At 36.7% G+C, this 14,935-nt stretch overlaps 1 protein-coding gene across 1 annotated transcript in view; it reads right to left on the bottom strand.

The window, feature by feature from the left end:
* The window catches only part of LOC308246865 (cadherin-related family member 4-like), a gene marked incomplete at both ends in the record, with an annotated part of 101,966 nt that overhangs the window by 16,661 nt on the left and 70,370 nt on the right, over positions 1-14,935 (bottom strand). The window contains 2 exons of the mRNA XM_080665208.1: positions 3,072-3,325; positions 3,502-3,643. Coding sequence (XP_080521334.1) covers positions 3,072-3,325; positions 3,502-3,643 — 396 coding nt within the window. The remainder of the gene's footprint in view (positions 1-3,071; positions 3,326-3,501; positions 3,644-14,935) is intronic.

Here is a 14,935-nt window from a genome sequence, read left to right on the forward strand (position 1 = left end):
ATGCTTGCCCGTTGATGAGTCAAATTCAGCCTTGGGAAAGTAATATGCCTCTGCAATGAGCATAGCACTGTAGAAAATATGGTTAAAAAGACCCCCTTGTCTCTCAGCATATGTTTCTAAGCAACCATAGGATCCTTAAGATTAGTCTCTGAAGTTGAGATTAAGTGAAAGACACTACACAATTCAAATTTTGTCATTCTATACATCTAATGCCCCATTTACATTTTTCATTGATGGATTAAAAACCTTTTAATTGTACGAATATGCATCATCAAACATGGATGGGTGACCAGGATGAATCAATGGAAAGATTAAACAGTTATTTATAGAGACTTTCTCCTTTGTACTCTTTTATCTATGCACTGTTTATGTTGAAATCAGAGTAAAAACATAGTTAAAAATTAGTATGATTTAAGGTTTCTATTATCTTCTATATTTTGAAAATGGATACTAATTCTGAGCCTTTTATTATGGACTCAATTTGCTGAATGCAGATAGTTTCAGGAATTTGGATTCATAATTCTTTAGGGATTTTATTTGCAGGAAATGGTGTCTAGCCAGTTACCTCATTGTCTCTTTAGCCAATCTTCATTTAAACTGGAGGAGTTCAGTTCAGTTCATGAAACATGACCATTTCTTCTCTACCTGCCCTGAGAGGGATCTCTGAATAGGCAGGTAGGGGTTCAAAGACAAAAGTTAATTTGGAGACAATTTATAACCATTCTGTTTATTTTAGTCTAGGACCGATTTATTATTAGCTTCTTTGACTAAGCCATTCTACATTAAAGATAAAGAATTTTTTTTCTATTTTCCTTTCTAAGCCTCAAGGTATTAGTTTACTTATGATAATATATATAAAACATGCCAAGTGTTAACGTATTTAAGAAATATATTATGTAAAATATTCTCTGTGGTTATTTTTGTGGCTTCTATTACTTTGTTTACTTCATAATAAAAATATACTTTGCTCATGAAAATATTTTTTAATAATTCAGAAGCAGTAATAAACCTTTGCTTTTAGTCAGGATTTCTTAACCTGGGATCAGGGATGGATTTTACAAGCCTCTAATGTTGAATATAAAAGTGTATGCACATATACATGTGTACATTGTTCTGGAGAGAGAGAGAGACCATAACTTTCATCAGATTCTGCAACAGTTCATAAATCCCTCTTCCCCCAATTAAGAACTATCACATACCTTTTATATTACATATGGCATTGGTTCTTTTACTTATCAAGTACCATATTTGGCATTGTAAAGTATGCACAGGTCCTTATTGAATGCCTTCACTAGATTACAATTTATGGGATGCCCTATATATTTTTCAATGTGAAAAAAATCTACATTTATAATAAATTTCATGCTGATGATGTCTCCTGTAATATTTATTATATGATTGAGTTTATTTGTAATAACTGAGTATTTTATCCACAGGCCATATTTTTTAATAACTCATAGACACACATTGTGAGTAATCTGGCTTTAAAAATGTTCTGTGTTGTAATGGGGTTTTAAGTTATATTTAGAAGCAGAAAAATCCTGGCAGTAGATTCTAACCACTTAAAAATATTTTTAAGTTTCTATATCTTATTGAATATGCTAAATGAAAAGATCTGCCTAATAATAATAAAACCTACAGTCTAATAATAATGGCTAATCCTAAAATAAATTAACTTCCTCACAATATTTTGTAACACACAAATTTTAAACATAATAAATAGTGAATTTTATGTTTGTATAAATTTCAAATCTAGCACTTCATCTCCACATAATCTACCACTGCCTTATTTTAGGGTGCCTAATTCTCTTTTCTGAATTAAATGATTGTTAGAAATAATTCCAAGCCCCAGAGACAATATGAATTTCCTTTTGCCAGGCACTTGGGAACATTACCAGTCCTATATCATTTTAGTCCAACTTATTGTTATCTTTGCACCCAGAATATTCACATTGTACTATGATGATTTTGTATAGCTAATGTAATACTTCTTGACTGTGAAGTCAAGCAATGGGAGGAATTTTATAACTTATTTAACAAATGGCTATTTTAATTGAGATATATTTCATTGTGTTAGCTTGGTTATTTGGAGAACATCATAACAATGTTAGTGAGGGCCTGGATATGAATACCTACTTGACTGTTTAAACACCACCTATTTGAAATCAAACAGCATATTCCACATAATACAGTCCTATCACATCATTGATTTTCCCTTTATTCCCATATTCACAAAGTTTATAAGGCATCGTTCTTTTATGCTGCAAAATTGTTAAAATTTCCTATCTTCAGTAATCATCCAAAATCTCATCTTTACATTCAAGCTGTTCCATGCACACATATTTTACATATCTACCATGAGCTTCATTTTTCCTGACACAAATCTAGCCTCCAGCTTCACTGTCTTCTTAGCATTTCACAGAATATATTATACTCTTCCCAGGGGTAATTCTATGCCTTCTTTCTGCAAAGCTTGACTTCTCTTTACATAAAAATATCTGTGTTTAAAGAATTACATTATTATTTTCCCCCTCTATTTACAGAGAACTTACTGCCTGTCTCAACACAAATTTACCTTATTTTAAACCTCAAGATGAAATAACAGATGCACTACCATTTGGCACTATCTAATATTTTTTAAAATTGTTTTAAGTATATATCCTGTCTTCCAGTGAGACTGTAAGTTTTTCAGGGAAACAAGCTTGTCCAATATTTTTGTAAGCCTTAGATGGTGCTATGTGCATAACAAAACCTACATGAGTATTCATTTAAATGAAGAAGTACACTATGAAGAGAACCTAATTACTAGAAATCTAAGTTAAATACTAACAAAAGAGTATAACAATGATTAACAATGATACATTTACCTTGACTCAAAATTAATGACTAACAGCTACAATATGTTCTCCTTATTCTGATGATGGAAATTCTAATGTATTAAACCAACTGTTTCACTCATCTCTTTCATTGCCAAAATATAAGGATAACTCCTGTGAGAGTTCCCAAATACCTTCTATGTTCATGACTAATTCAAACTACTTTAGAATTATATTTCATCACTAAGTACTTACTGTAGTTGTAGTTGTTTCAGTGGAAGAAGTTGGCTGTGTTGTGGTCCAGGGAAATACATGAACTATGACTGTTGTAGTGGCTGACAGCTGACTAGCTTTAGTCCCACCTAATTCATCAGTAACTTCAATAAGTAGCTGAAAAGTCAGAGGGTCCTGAATCCCTTGAAATGCATCATACTGGGAATTTTGAGTGATGGTCAGAGAAGGAGGATCAACGCCTAGTCTCCAAAGTGTGAATTGATTGTTTGTATTTCCTGAGAATGATGAGGTAATAAAATAGAAATAAAACAACATTATATATTGTTATTTCTATTGTCTTACATTCTTTTTAAAAAATAAGTTTTATAATATGTTTTTTGCCATTATAAAATATCTCACATGGTTATCTTTTAAATAGCATAGAAGTGACTTATTTGAAATCATGTCTTACCTCTTACAATTGAATAGCTCAGCTGTTCCTGTGGAGAATCTTTGTCTGAACAGTTGAGCTGAATAAAAGGAATCCTGATGCTGGAATAAATCCAAGTTTCCAAATGTGGGGGATTGCATACAGGAGGCTCATCATTCATATTCTATAACACAAGAATAGTAGCTAGTTTAGATTCTGTCTTTAAAATATTACCCTATCTATTCAGTTAATTGTTTAAATCTTATTACTCATTGTTTTCACCTTCACAATACTGTTCAAATACTTTTATAATGCACGTTAATTATTTTACATTTAAAGGTTATATTTTAGTGTTTCATCATATAAACTTTGTTGTTTGGGGTTATCCAGGATATTCATGTTCCATTGTTAATTTTATGAATGTGGAATTAATTTTTAACAAATGTTTATTTCCTACATAATATTACTGAGACAGGTATTCAGACAATCATGAAATTATTTGATTTTAAAATTAGATTGAAAACTAAATGTTATATACAATAAACAATTCCCTTAAATCTAGAATATATATGTCAAGTCTCCTCTTGAAAAATTCCTCACAAAAAGTACTCTTTACCAATTTTACTCTTGATAGTTTTACTTGTAAGATTCAGGGCAGGACTGCGGCACGTGGGAGCAAAGAATTTTCAGGAACCACCAGAGGCTCGCTTTGATGACAGGACCGGTGCCCCGCCTTGGTCTGCCCCCACTCACCTGCTCCACCATCCCGCCATGGCCGATGCTGCCATGTTCCATATGTCATAGCGAACAGTTGTTTAGTTGTTCTGCTGTTCGGTCTATTTGCATATTAGGGTTTTATATATATAAATATGCATAGCCCATGGACACAGATAGTAGTTTGATGAAGGCCTGGGATGGGCGGGTGTGGGGTAGATGGGGGTCAATGAGGGAAAACGGGGGACATCTGTAATACTTAAAACAATAAAAAGAAGTTAACCTAATACTGAAATTTATATAAACGGTTACATTTAGTGCTTATTAAACTTTAGTATGCTTTCATGAGGCTTTGAAAGAATGAGAGCATGGCCAATTTTATAAGACTAAAATTTCTAACAATACATTATTTTTTTAAAGGAAAATAAATAAATAAATAACTGCTTTCATTATAGTTATAGAGAATATCATATTAATGCTTATTTAATTAACTCATGCCCTAACATTTGATTATTTTCCTTGTATCCACAGAGTGCTTTTTCTTTTCTTAATTATTAAACAATTTTAATTGTGTCTTTATAAATTCAAACTATACCTGCAATGATGGTACTATATTACATATATATGTATATATACCGTGTTTCCCCGAAAATAAAACATCCTCCGAAAATAAGACCTACTTACAGGTTTCCTTCTGAGTGAAATATAAGGCATCCCCCAAAAATAAGGCCCAGGCTCTGTCTCAGAATGAAAATTAATTTACCATAAACTGGTCGCTAGGGCCACCCCGACTGGCGTCTAGCAACCAGTGACGTTACACGGAGTCCTGACGTCACTGCTGTGTTGAGGCGGAGCGGAGGTCGGAGTGAGCGGTGAGTGCGGGGTGGGAGAGAGGAGGAGACTTTTCGCAGATGCGTGTAGAAGAACAGGCGGATTAGAGCAGACGGGACGCGTGAAGGTGGTGAGTGCTGGTCTGTCTCTGGTGACACTACCTGATGCTCGCGGCCGCCTTCACGATGACTGAAGGTTCTCAGTCAGTGGCAGACCCTGCTCCAGCCCAGATCCAGGCCCCAGCAAGCCCAGTGACAGTCCCCAGGCAGGCCCCAGGGGGTAAATGTCTGATAAAGGGGTAGGGGGGATGTCTGGTGAAGGTGTTCAGTGGCACAAGGGTGGGGGGAGGGGGATCACTTAAAATGACACAGGAGGATCAAAAGGGGTTACTAAAATGGTAATCCCCCCTCTGATTCTCCTGTGCCATTTTGATTCCCCCCTCTGATCCCCCCTGTGTCATTTTGAATGATCCCCCTCCCCCCACCTTGATACCCCAATTCTTTTTTTTTTACCCCTAGAAATGAGCGCAAAAAGAAAAAGCTACTCCGTGGAGTACAAGAAAGGAATCGTGGAAGACTCTTGGGGCCAAAATCTTACTGCTTTCTGCAAAGAGAAGATGTTGAGTATCCGATTGGTCCAAAAATGGCGAGCAGAGTATGGTAACCTCATTGAACAAGTGGACAAGGGAAATGCTAAAAAGCGCAAGTGTGGATCAGGTCGGCAACCATTATTTTCCGAGCTGGAAGACCTGATCTGTGAATGGGTTGTTGACAGGAGAGCAAAGGCTTTGGTTGTGAATAGGGCTCAGATTCAAGAATTTGCCCTTGCAATGGCACCACAGTTTGACATAGCCCCCGAAGACTTCAAAGCATCACAACACTGGCTGGATAATTTCCTTCAGCGAAGTGAACTATCTTTAAGAAGATCTACAACATTATTCAGGTTGGAAGATACTCAAGTTATTAAGCGAGCACTTGCATTCAAGTCCTTTATTGATGATGCTGACTTCTCTAAATACAATCTTTCCAACATGATTGCTATGGATGAAACTGCAGTGTTTATGGGCCAATCATCTCAAACAACAATTGAACAGCGGGGTGCCTCCTTGGCATACATTCCCTCCACTGCTTACGAAAGTGCACGTGTTTCCTGTATTTTGGCAATTCGTCTGGATGGCACTAAAATCCCACCTTTAATCATTTCTAAGGGCAAGAAGGAAAAGATTGAACGTGTTTTGGGCATTTTTATTCCTGAAACTGAAAAAGCCTGGGCCACACAATCAGTTATAAGGAAGTGGGTTGATTTAATGCTGCCGCTTGTTATGCGAGGGAGCCAAAGAGGTCTGCTAGTCTGAGATGCAGCCAGCACTCACCGCGCTAAAGACATGAAGACATTTCTTCACGAAAGAAAAATAGATCAGATAATGATTCCCGCAGGAATGACGGCCTATCTCCAGACTCTTGATATTGCAATAAACAAGCCATTCAAAGACAATTTGTGCATGGAAATTAATGACTACATTGAAAATAGAATGGAGAGAAATCAGCGTGGAAACTTTGTGAAACCTAAACTGTAAGAAGTTGTGACTTGGGTGAAGAATTCATGGGAGAAAATCACTGACAGTTGCATTGCAAATGCACTGCGAGCAGGCTACCTTGACAAGAAGTACTCATTTAAAGACAGTGCTATTGCTAAACATGAGAGATTTGGTCCACTGATTCTGAAAGAAATGGAGTCACAAGGAATTCACCAGGAAATTCAGGAATTGGATTGTTATGATGATGTTCCAGAAGATGATGACATGATTGTCATTGAATAAATGAGTAAATTCTTGATACTGTAGGATTCACAGTTTGTCTGGTTTGTGTTGACAACTACCGTACTACCGTACCGTATACAGGTAATAAATTTCCTTTATTTTCATTTAACAATAAATGTGTACTGTATTCTTCTTCATGGGAAAATAAGACATCCCCTGAAAATAAGACCTAGCGTGTCTTTGGGGGAAAAAATTAATATAAGACACTGTCTTATTTTCGGGGAAACACAGTACATATGTATATATATGTTGTTTTCATCAGAGTACACAGAACTCCACTCAGTAATACCTAGTATTGTCATGTGCAATAAATTGTGTTAATAAAATTTTATATTATCCTTAAGATCCACATTAGGAAGATTAAATTCCTTTCATTATATTCCTTACTAACCTAACATGGAGTAAACAGAGAGAGTCCTTCAGGGAAACATATTACCTTGACCAAGTGGTTTATGCAGTGAGACCACTCAGTTATGCTTTAGATACTTTCATGCAAACCATACATAGTACCATCACTGCAGGTATAGTTTGAATTTATGAAAACACGATTAAAATTGTTTAATAATTAAGAAAAGTAAAAGCACTATATGGCTATAAGGATAAGAATCAAATGTTCAGGGCATGAGTTAATTAACTGAGTTGAAACTACTCATGAATTTTCTTGTATTTTCCTTTAAAAAAGAATAATCCACTTCAACCAGGACGGTATGGCTCAGTGGTTGAGCATTAACCTATGAACTAGGAGGTCATGGTTCGATTCTCGGTCAGGGCACATGCCTAGGTTTCAGGCTCAATTCCCCAGTCAGGGGTGTGTAGGAGGCAGCCGATCAATGATTCTCTCTCATCATTGATATTTCTATCTCTCTAACCTTCTCCCTTCCTCTTTGGAAAAAAAAAAAGTAATCCATGTCATAACTTTAATGAAGAATTAAGAAACCTAAAAAGAATAAAGCATCACTAAAAATGATAGGGTATAAGGACAAACAGTTTTCAGATAGTAACTGTCTAAAAACTTTCTGTGAACAAGGTAGCTTCCAATTTCAAATCTTTATCTTATTTTCCAGAGCTGCAATTTTCAAAAATCTTTTTAACATCTTCATTACGTTTTTGAACTCAAAGAACATGTTGGAAGGAGGAATTCTTTCTCCAACATTGTTATGACCAGCTTTTAAGCTAGTCTTAACATTGAGCACAAGGAGAACCTGCTAAGCTTGAATCATCAGCTCCTATTTCTAGGGTGCTGTTCCTATGGCTTGGCATTTAATAAATTATGACAATCCTTCATGTCAGAATTAATTTTGGCAAAAGAACATCATTATCCTGATTCATTGAATCTCAATTGCAGGATGACACACAGCACATTCACTTCTCTAAATGTTCCCAATTAAAATATTAAAGTATAATTCTTGGATTATGGAAATTTGCTCAATATATACAATGTCTATAGAAGAGGAAAAATAAGTTTTAGATGTTTATACATTTTAAAAGTGTAGAATTATTAAACTACTAAACTGTTAGTAGATAAATAAAAAGTTTTTTTCACTAAGGAAAAAGGGGTAGGTATATTTCACCTTTTTCAACTTGCAAGACAAAAACCTAAATAATAAGACAAACTAACATAATTCATAACATTATTGCTCATATTCTAGAATTTATTACATATGCTTACTAATTAAATTCAATAAATAAAAATAAACAGCCAATTTATCCAGAAAGTGTTTTCAAACCTATTCCCAACAAAAGACAAGTAAAAATAAAATTATCTCTAAGTAATAAGGAAATTTTATTTTCAATTTTCTTATTCCTTAATTAATTAACTATTATTCTCAATATAGATATTATAATTTTAATATCTATTATTTTTATTTTATATTCTAGAGATAGGATAGATTTTATTTAAGTATAGAACATGGATCAATTATTAAAATACAAAGAAATATAAACACTTGGATGATTTGGGCAGTTATAAACCATTTCCTTAATATATATTACTGTTAAATAAAAATTTTAAATGGAAGAAGCCACATCGAGACTGGTAGGAAGGGCAGAGGTGTGAGATAGGCCCCAAGTCCACAGAGTGAAGCTGAAGTTCTGGAAGCCTGTCTCAGTTGTGGGGAATTCCCACTGAGAAGCATGGGGTCTAAACGCCAAGCTGGTCTCCCCAGCCCAGTGCACCAGAGCACTAGACCAGTTTCTTACACCATACTCAAGAATAAACACAACATGTGTTAAAAACGTAAAGGTTAGACTTCCAAAACTCCTAGAAGAAAACATAGGCAGTAAAATGTTGTACATTTCTTGTAGCAATATTTTTTTCTGAGTTTCTCCTCAGGAAAGGGAAGCAAAGAAAAAATAAACAAATGGGACTACATCAAACTGAAAAGTTTTTTCTTAGCAAAGCAAATCATCAACAAAATGAAAATATAACCCACTGAATGGGAGAACATATTCCCCAATCTGATAAACACATAATTTATAAACAACTTGTATAGCTCAACACACAAAAAAAAACAATACAATTAAAAAATAGGCAAAGGAGCCCAGCCAGTGTTGAGCATCGACCCATGAACTAAGAGGTCACTGGTTTGATTCCCTATCAGGGTACATGCCTGGGTTGCAGGCTCAATCCCCAGTAGGGGGCATGCAGGAGGCAACCTATCAATGTTTCTCATCAATCTTTCTATCTCTCACCCTCCCCTCCTTTCTCTCTAAAATCAATAAAAACATATTTTAAAAAATAGGCAAAGGACCTGAATAGACATGTTTCCAAAGAGGACATACAGATGGCCAATAGACATATGACAATATGTGCAACATCACTAATCATCAGAGAAATACAAATTGTAACCACAATGTGATATCACCTCACACCCATCAGACTGGCTATCATCAATAAATCGATAAACAACAGGTGTTAGCAAGAGTGCGGAGAAAAGGAAACCGGCATTCACTATTGGTGGGAATGCAGATTGGTGCAGTCACTGTGAAAGCAGTGTGGAGTTACCTCAACAAATTAAAAATGGAACTGCCTTATGAGCCAGTGATTTCTCTTCTGAGAATTTACTCAAAGAAACCTGAAACACTAATTCGAAAGAACATATGCACCCTTATATTTATTGCAGCGTTATTTACAATAGCCAAGATTTGGAAGCAGCCCGTGTCCATCAGTAGATGCATGGGTAAAACTGCTATGATAGATTTACACAATGGAATACTACTCTGCCATAAAAAAGAAGGAAATTTTACCCTATGTGACAGCATGTATGGACCTGGAGAACATTATGTTAGGTGAAATAAGCCAGTCAGAGAAAGACAGGTACCATATAATTTCAGTGATATGTGGAATATAATGAACAAAAATGAACTAGAAAGCAAAATAAGGACAGACTCATAGAGAGAGAGTAGGCTGACAGCTGTCAGGAGGTGGGGTGCTGGTTGGAAGTGCAGTGGAGAGTTTGAGCAAAATAAAAAGAGAAAAATAACTCTGATATGAACAACAGTGTGATGATTATAGGGGGGAGGCTAGTGGTGGAAGATGGAGGAGAGTATGTGGGGATAAATGGTGATGGAAAAAAAAAGAAAAATTTTAAAAATTAAAAAGAAAATTGAGATGACATTAATATTATATTATTAATGTTAATATTTTAAATTTGCATTACTAAAATTTTCTTCCTAATACCAATACTTTTTAAATGGAATATAGTAGTTTAAAAGTTATTTGATGGAATAAATACTCAGAGAATAAACAAATTTTAAAAAATAAAATTTAATTAAATTAAGTAAATTTTCTAGTTACCATGCTATGCAAACATGGATACTATACACTGATTCTGATTATGCACAACAGAGTAGTACATCTACACTAATAAAAGAGAAATATGCAAATTGACTGTACCTCCACGATGCACACCAGCCAATCAGGAGTGAGTATGCAAATTAACCCTACAAAGATGGGTTAATTTGCATACGCAGGTGCGGAGCAAAGACTAAAGGCTCTGGCCTAGGCAAAGACTGAAAACTGAAGACTGAAGACGACTGAATACTGAAGACAACTGAAGACTAAAGAGGCTTGGCTTCTCCGCTGTGGCCAGAGCGAAGGCTTGGGTCCTGGGTGCCGGAGGGAAACAGGTGCCAGCAGCCAGGGAAGGAAGGCCTATTTCATGAATCTTCGTGCAACGGGCCTCTAGTATAAAATAATGAAATTAAGAATTTCCTCTGAAAAATCAGTGGTGAGCTTTTAGAACACAGTTTCTCAAACCTCTTCTAACTACTCATATCTTCTCCTCCACTAAAATTTTATGTGTGATACTAAAGACTTATTTCAAAAAAAACAATTCAACATGTTAAACATCCAAAAGGAGGTAATATATATATATATATATATATATATATATATATACACACACATATATATATATATGTATATATGTGTATATATATATATATATATATATATATATATATATATACACATAAAATTCTAGTGTGTATTTTAAAGACATGGGACAAGTAAGTAGAAGAGATGCTTTTGTGCAAAAGCAGGATAAGGGCCTTCTCTTATTTCTCAAAACAAGCAGGGAACATTAAGCTCATTATAACTGTATGTGAGGATAGCTCTATATCTCTGGAAAGGAACATGAACTAGGACTTGGAGAGAGGATGGATATGCCAGAAACCATCTAGGTTAGAGGGGTATACTGCAAAGCTCAAACCAACCAATTCTCAAGCTCCTAAACTGAACAATAATTTTGTAATTTTGTTGTTGTTTAAAGTAGTGTGTTATTTTATAAATTAAAAAATCATATTTAAACTAGAGGCCTGCTTGGTGCATGAAATTCATGCATGGGGGTGGGGTGTCCCTCAGCCCAGCCTGCACCCTCTCCAATCTGGGACACCTCGAGGGATGTCTAACTGCTTGTTTAGGCCCGATCCAAGTAGGGATTGGGCCTAAATGGGCAGTCGGACATCCCTCTCACAATCCAGGACTGCTGGCTCCCAACTGCTCGCCTGCCTGCCTTCCTGATTGCCCCTAACTGCTTCTGCCTGCCAGCCTAATCACCCCCTAACCACTCCCCTGCCAGCCTGATTGATGTCTAACTGCTCCCGTGCGAGCCTGTTTGCCCCCAAATTCCCTCCTCTGCTGGCCTGGTCACCCCTAACTGCGCTCCTCTGCAGGCTTGATCGCCCCCAGCTGCCCTCCCCTGCTGGCCTGATCACCCACAACTGCCCTCCCTTGCAGGCCTGGTCCCTCCCAACTGCCCTCCCCTGCTGGCCATCTTGTGTCCACATGGGGGCAGGATCTTTGACCACATGGGGTTAGCCATCTTGTGTGTTGGAGTGATGATCAATCTGCATATTACTCTTTTATTAGATAGGATAGAGGCCTGGTGCATGAGTGGAGGCCAGCTGGTTTGCCCTGAAGGGTGTCCCGGATCAAGGTGGGGGTTCCCTTGGGGCGTGGGGCAGCCTGGGCGAGGGGCCTGTGGTGGTTTGCAGGCCGGCCACGCCCCCCGGTGACCCAAGTGGAGGCCCTGGTATCTGGGATTTGTTTATCTTCTACAACTGAAACTTTGTAGCCTAGAGCAGAGCGAAACCTTCTGCTCGCTCCGTGGTGGCAGCCATTTCTGTTGAAATTTATTTATCATCTATAATTGAAACTTGTAGCCTTAAGTGGAGGCCTGGGCTGGCCAGGGTGTGCAGAAAGCTTGGCTTCCTCCATTGTCGGGGGCAACCCTAGCCTCCTGCTCTCTCCAGCTCTGTGGCTGCCGTCATTTTTGTTGGGATTTATTTATCTTCTATCATTGAAACTTTGTAGCCTTAAGCGGAGTCCTGGGCTGACCAGGGTGTGCAGAAAGCTTGGCTTCCTCCATCGCCGGGGATACCCAAGCCTCCCTCCTGCTCTCTCTGTGGCTGCAGCCATCTTGGTTGGGGTTAATTTGCATACTCGCTCCTGATTGGCTAGTGGGCATGGCTAGTGGGTATGGCTAGTGGGCGTGGCTTGTGGGTGTAGCGGAGTGATGGTTAATTTGCATATTACTTTTTTATTAGATAGGATGTAATTGCTGTGCTTTGTATGTAACTATATAGACAAATAATAATAAGATTTTTCTAGTGAAAATGACCTGTATAGACTTAATCAATATTGTTCTAGGAATTGTGTAAAAACAATAAGATATGTCATTAGGACCTAATCCCAAGAAGTTAACATTCTAGCTATGAGATACAATGTTGATGTATTAAACCTTCAGAAAATAAATATGCTAAATCATGAGGGACTGTTATAAGCTTTCACAAGACAGGGTGATAATATTTAGAAAAGAATTTTTATAGAAAGTAGTGAAGGAATGTACTACAGAAATTAATCACAGGCCAGGGGAAAATAATGGGTGTTTTTTTGTTTTTTGTTTTTTATGAATGATCAGATTAATAACCCTTTTCATAGTTGTGATTTGATTTTGATTTTATTAAAAATAAATATAAGTTCAGTGTTGGTTAATGCAGAATTCAAATTATATCATAAAATTTAAATGTGAGAATTAAATTAGAAGTCATCTAGTTGGGAGTTCTTAGATTGTTTATTTTGGAATTACCTGAAAATCTTAAAAATTAAAGATACTCAGTTTCCATCTCCAGAGATCCTGATTTCATATGTCTGTAATGAGTTCCAAGAAAGTCTACTTTGAGCAAGCTACTCATGGGATTGTGGTGTGCACAATGTAAGAGACTATGATTCATAAAATTGTTAAATAAATCCTAGAACGCATAGTTGAAGATTTGATGGAATATTTTCAGTCATCACAGTAGGGTTCTAGTTTAAAAACATAGCTACAAATTCCCAAGACTTTTCCTTTCCTAAATTAGATTTTATATTTAAGGTTTTTCCCCATTTATTGTTTATGTGCACTCTGTATTTGTCTATTATCAAGTGACACAATTTTCAATATAAACTATAATTGGTGAGTACTTTGTGACTTTATTTTTCAAGTGCTATTTTAATGGATGACATACATTTACTACTTACTGTAAAAATTCTTTTATTTTCTAAGTACTAAAAAGAAGTTTTTGGAACATGCATTGAAATATTTCAAAATATGGGTACAAGTCAAGTGTGAATGTTGGACATTAATAATCTAGATCAAGAAAAGCAATATTAGCAGTACTACTATTTACCTGCCAATTTTCATTTAGGATAAGTCAAGTTTCAATAGAGTCCTGAAGTGAATGATTTGTTATCCCCATAAATGTATAACTTGAATTTGGCTTCTAATTCTTACTAAATTTAATACAAACTAATTTTTTACCTACTTGGCAAAATATTTAGGTAGCAATTAAAAAATTATCTGGAACATGCATGGAAATAATAGCATATTGCTAAGTTCCATGCATATGGCTGGGCATTACTGTGAGTCATTCTGTTTGACTGCCATGTTGTCATTTGCCCACTGTTCTACTTATCTTCAAGATCCTGAGTATTATTTTGTGTGATTAGCTTGAAGGTACTAATTATATTATTAAAAATGACTATTAAAAGCAGGCCATGAAAAAACAATGATAAAGTAATGGATGAAGGATTACAAAAGTGTCCCAGTTGGTAAACTTGATATCAATTTTATAAAATAAACTAGTGGCCTGGTGCACGAAATTCATGCATGGGGGTGGGGGGGATGTCCCTCAGCCCAGCCAGCACCCTCTCCTATCTGAGACCCCTCAGGGGAAGTCCTAAACCGGCCTGCTCACCCCTAACTGTCCCTCTGCCAGCCTGATCACTCCCAACTGTCTCCCTGCTGGCCTGCTTGTCCCCAACTGCCCCCCCCCCTGCCAACCTGCTCGCTCCCAACTGGCCCCCCTGCCGGCCTGATCACCCCCAACTGCCCTCCCCTCCTGGCCTGATCACCTTTAACTGCCTCTGCCTCGGCCCCACCACTTTGGCTTTGTCCGGAAGGACATCCAGGTCTCCCAGAAGGTCTCCCGGTCTAATTAGCATATTACCCTTTTATTAGTATAGATGAAAAGGTCCTTTCAAATTTCCAGAAAAAAAAAATGATAGTAATATCTTCTGCTACAAATTTCCTAAAATGCTGAATTTGATTGTGGAGTTGAATTTATAGGGGA

The sequence above is a fragment of the Plecotus auritus genome, assembly GCF_963455305.1.
Source record: "Plecotus auritus genome assembly, chromosome: 4".
Taxonomy (NCBI): Eukaryota; Metazoa; Chordata; class Mammalia; order Chiroptera; family Vespertilionidae; genus Plecotus; species Plecotus auritus.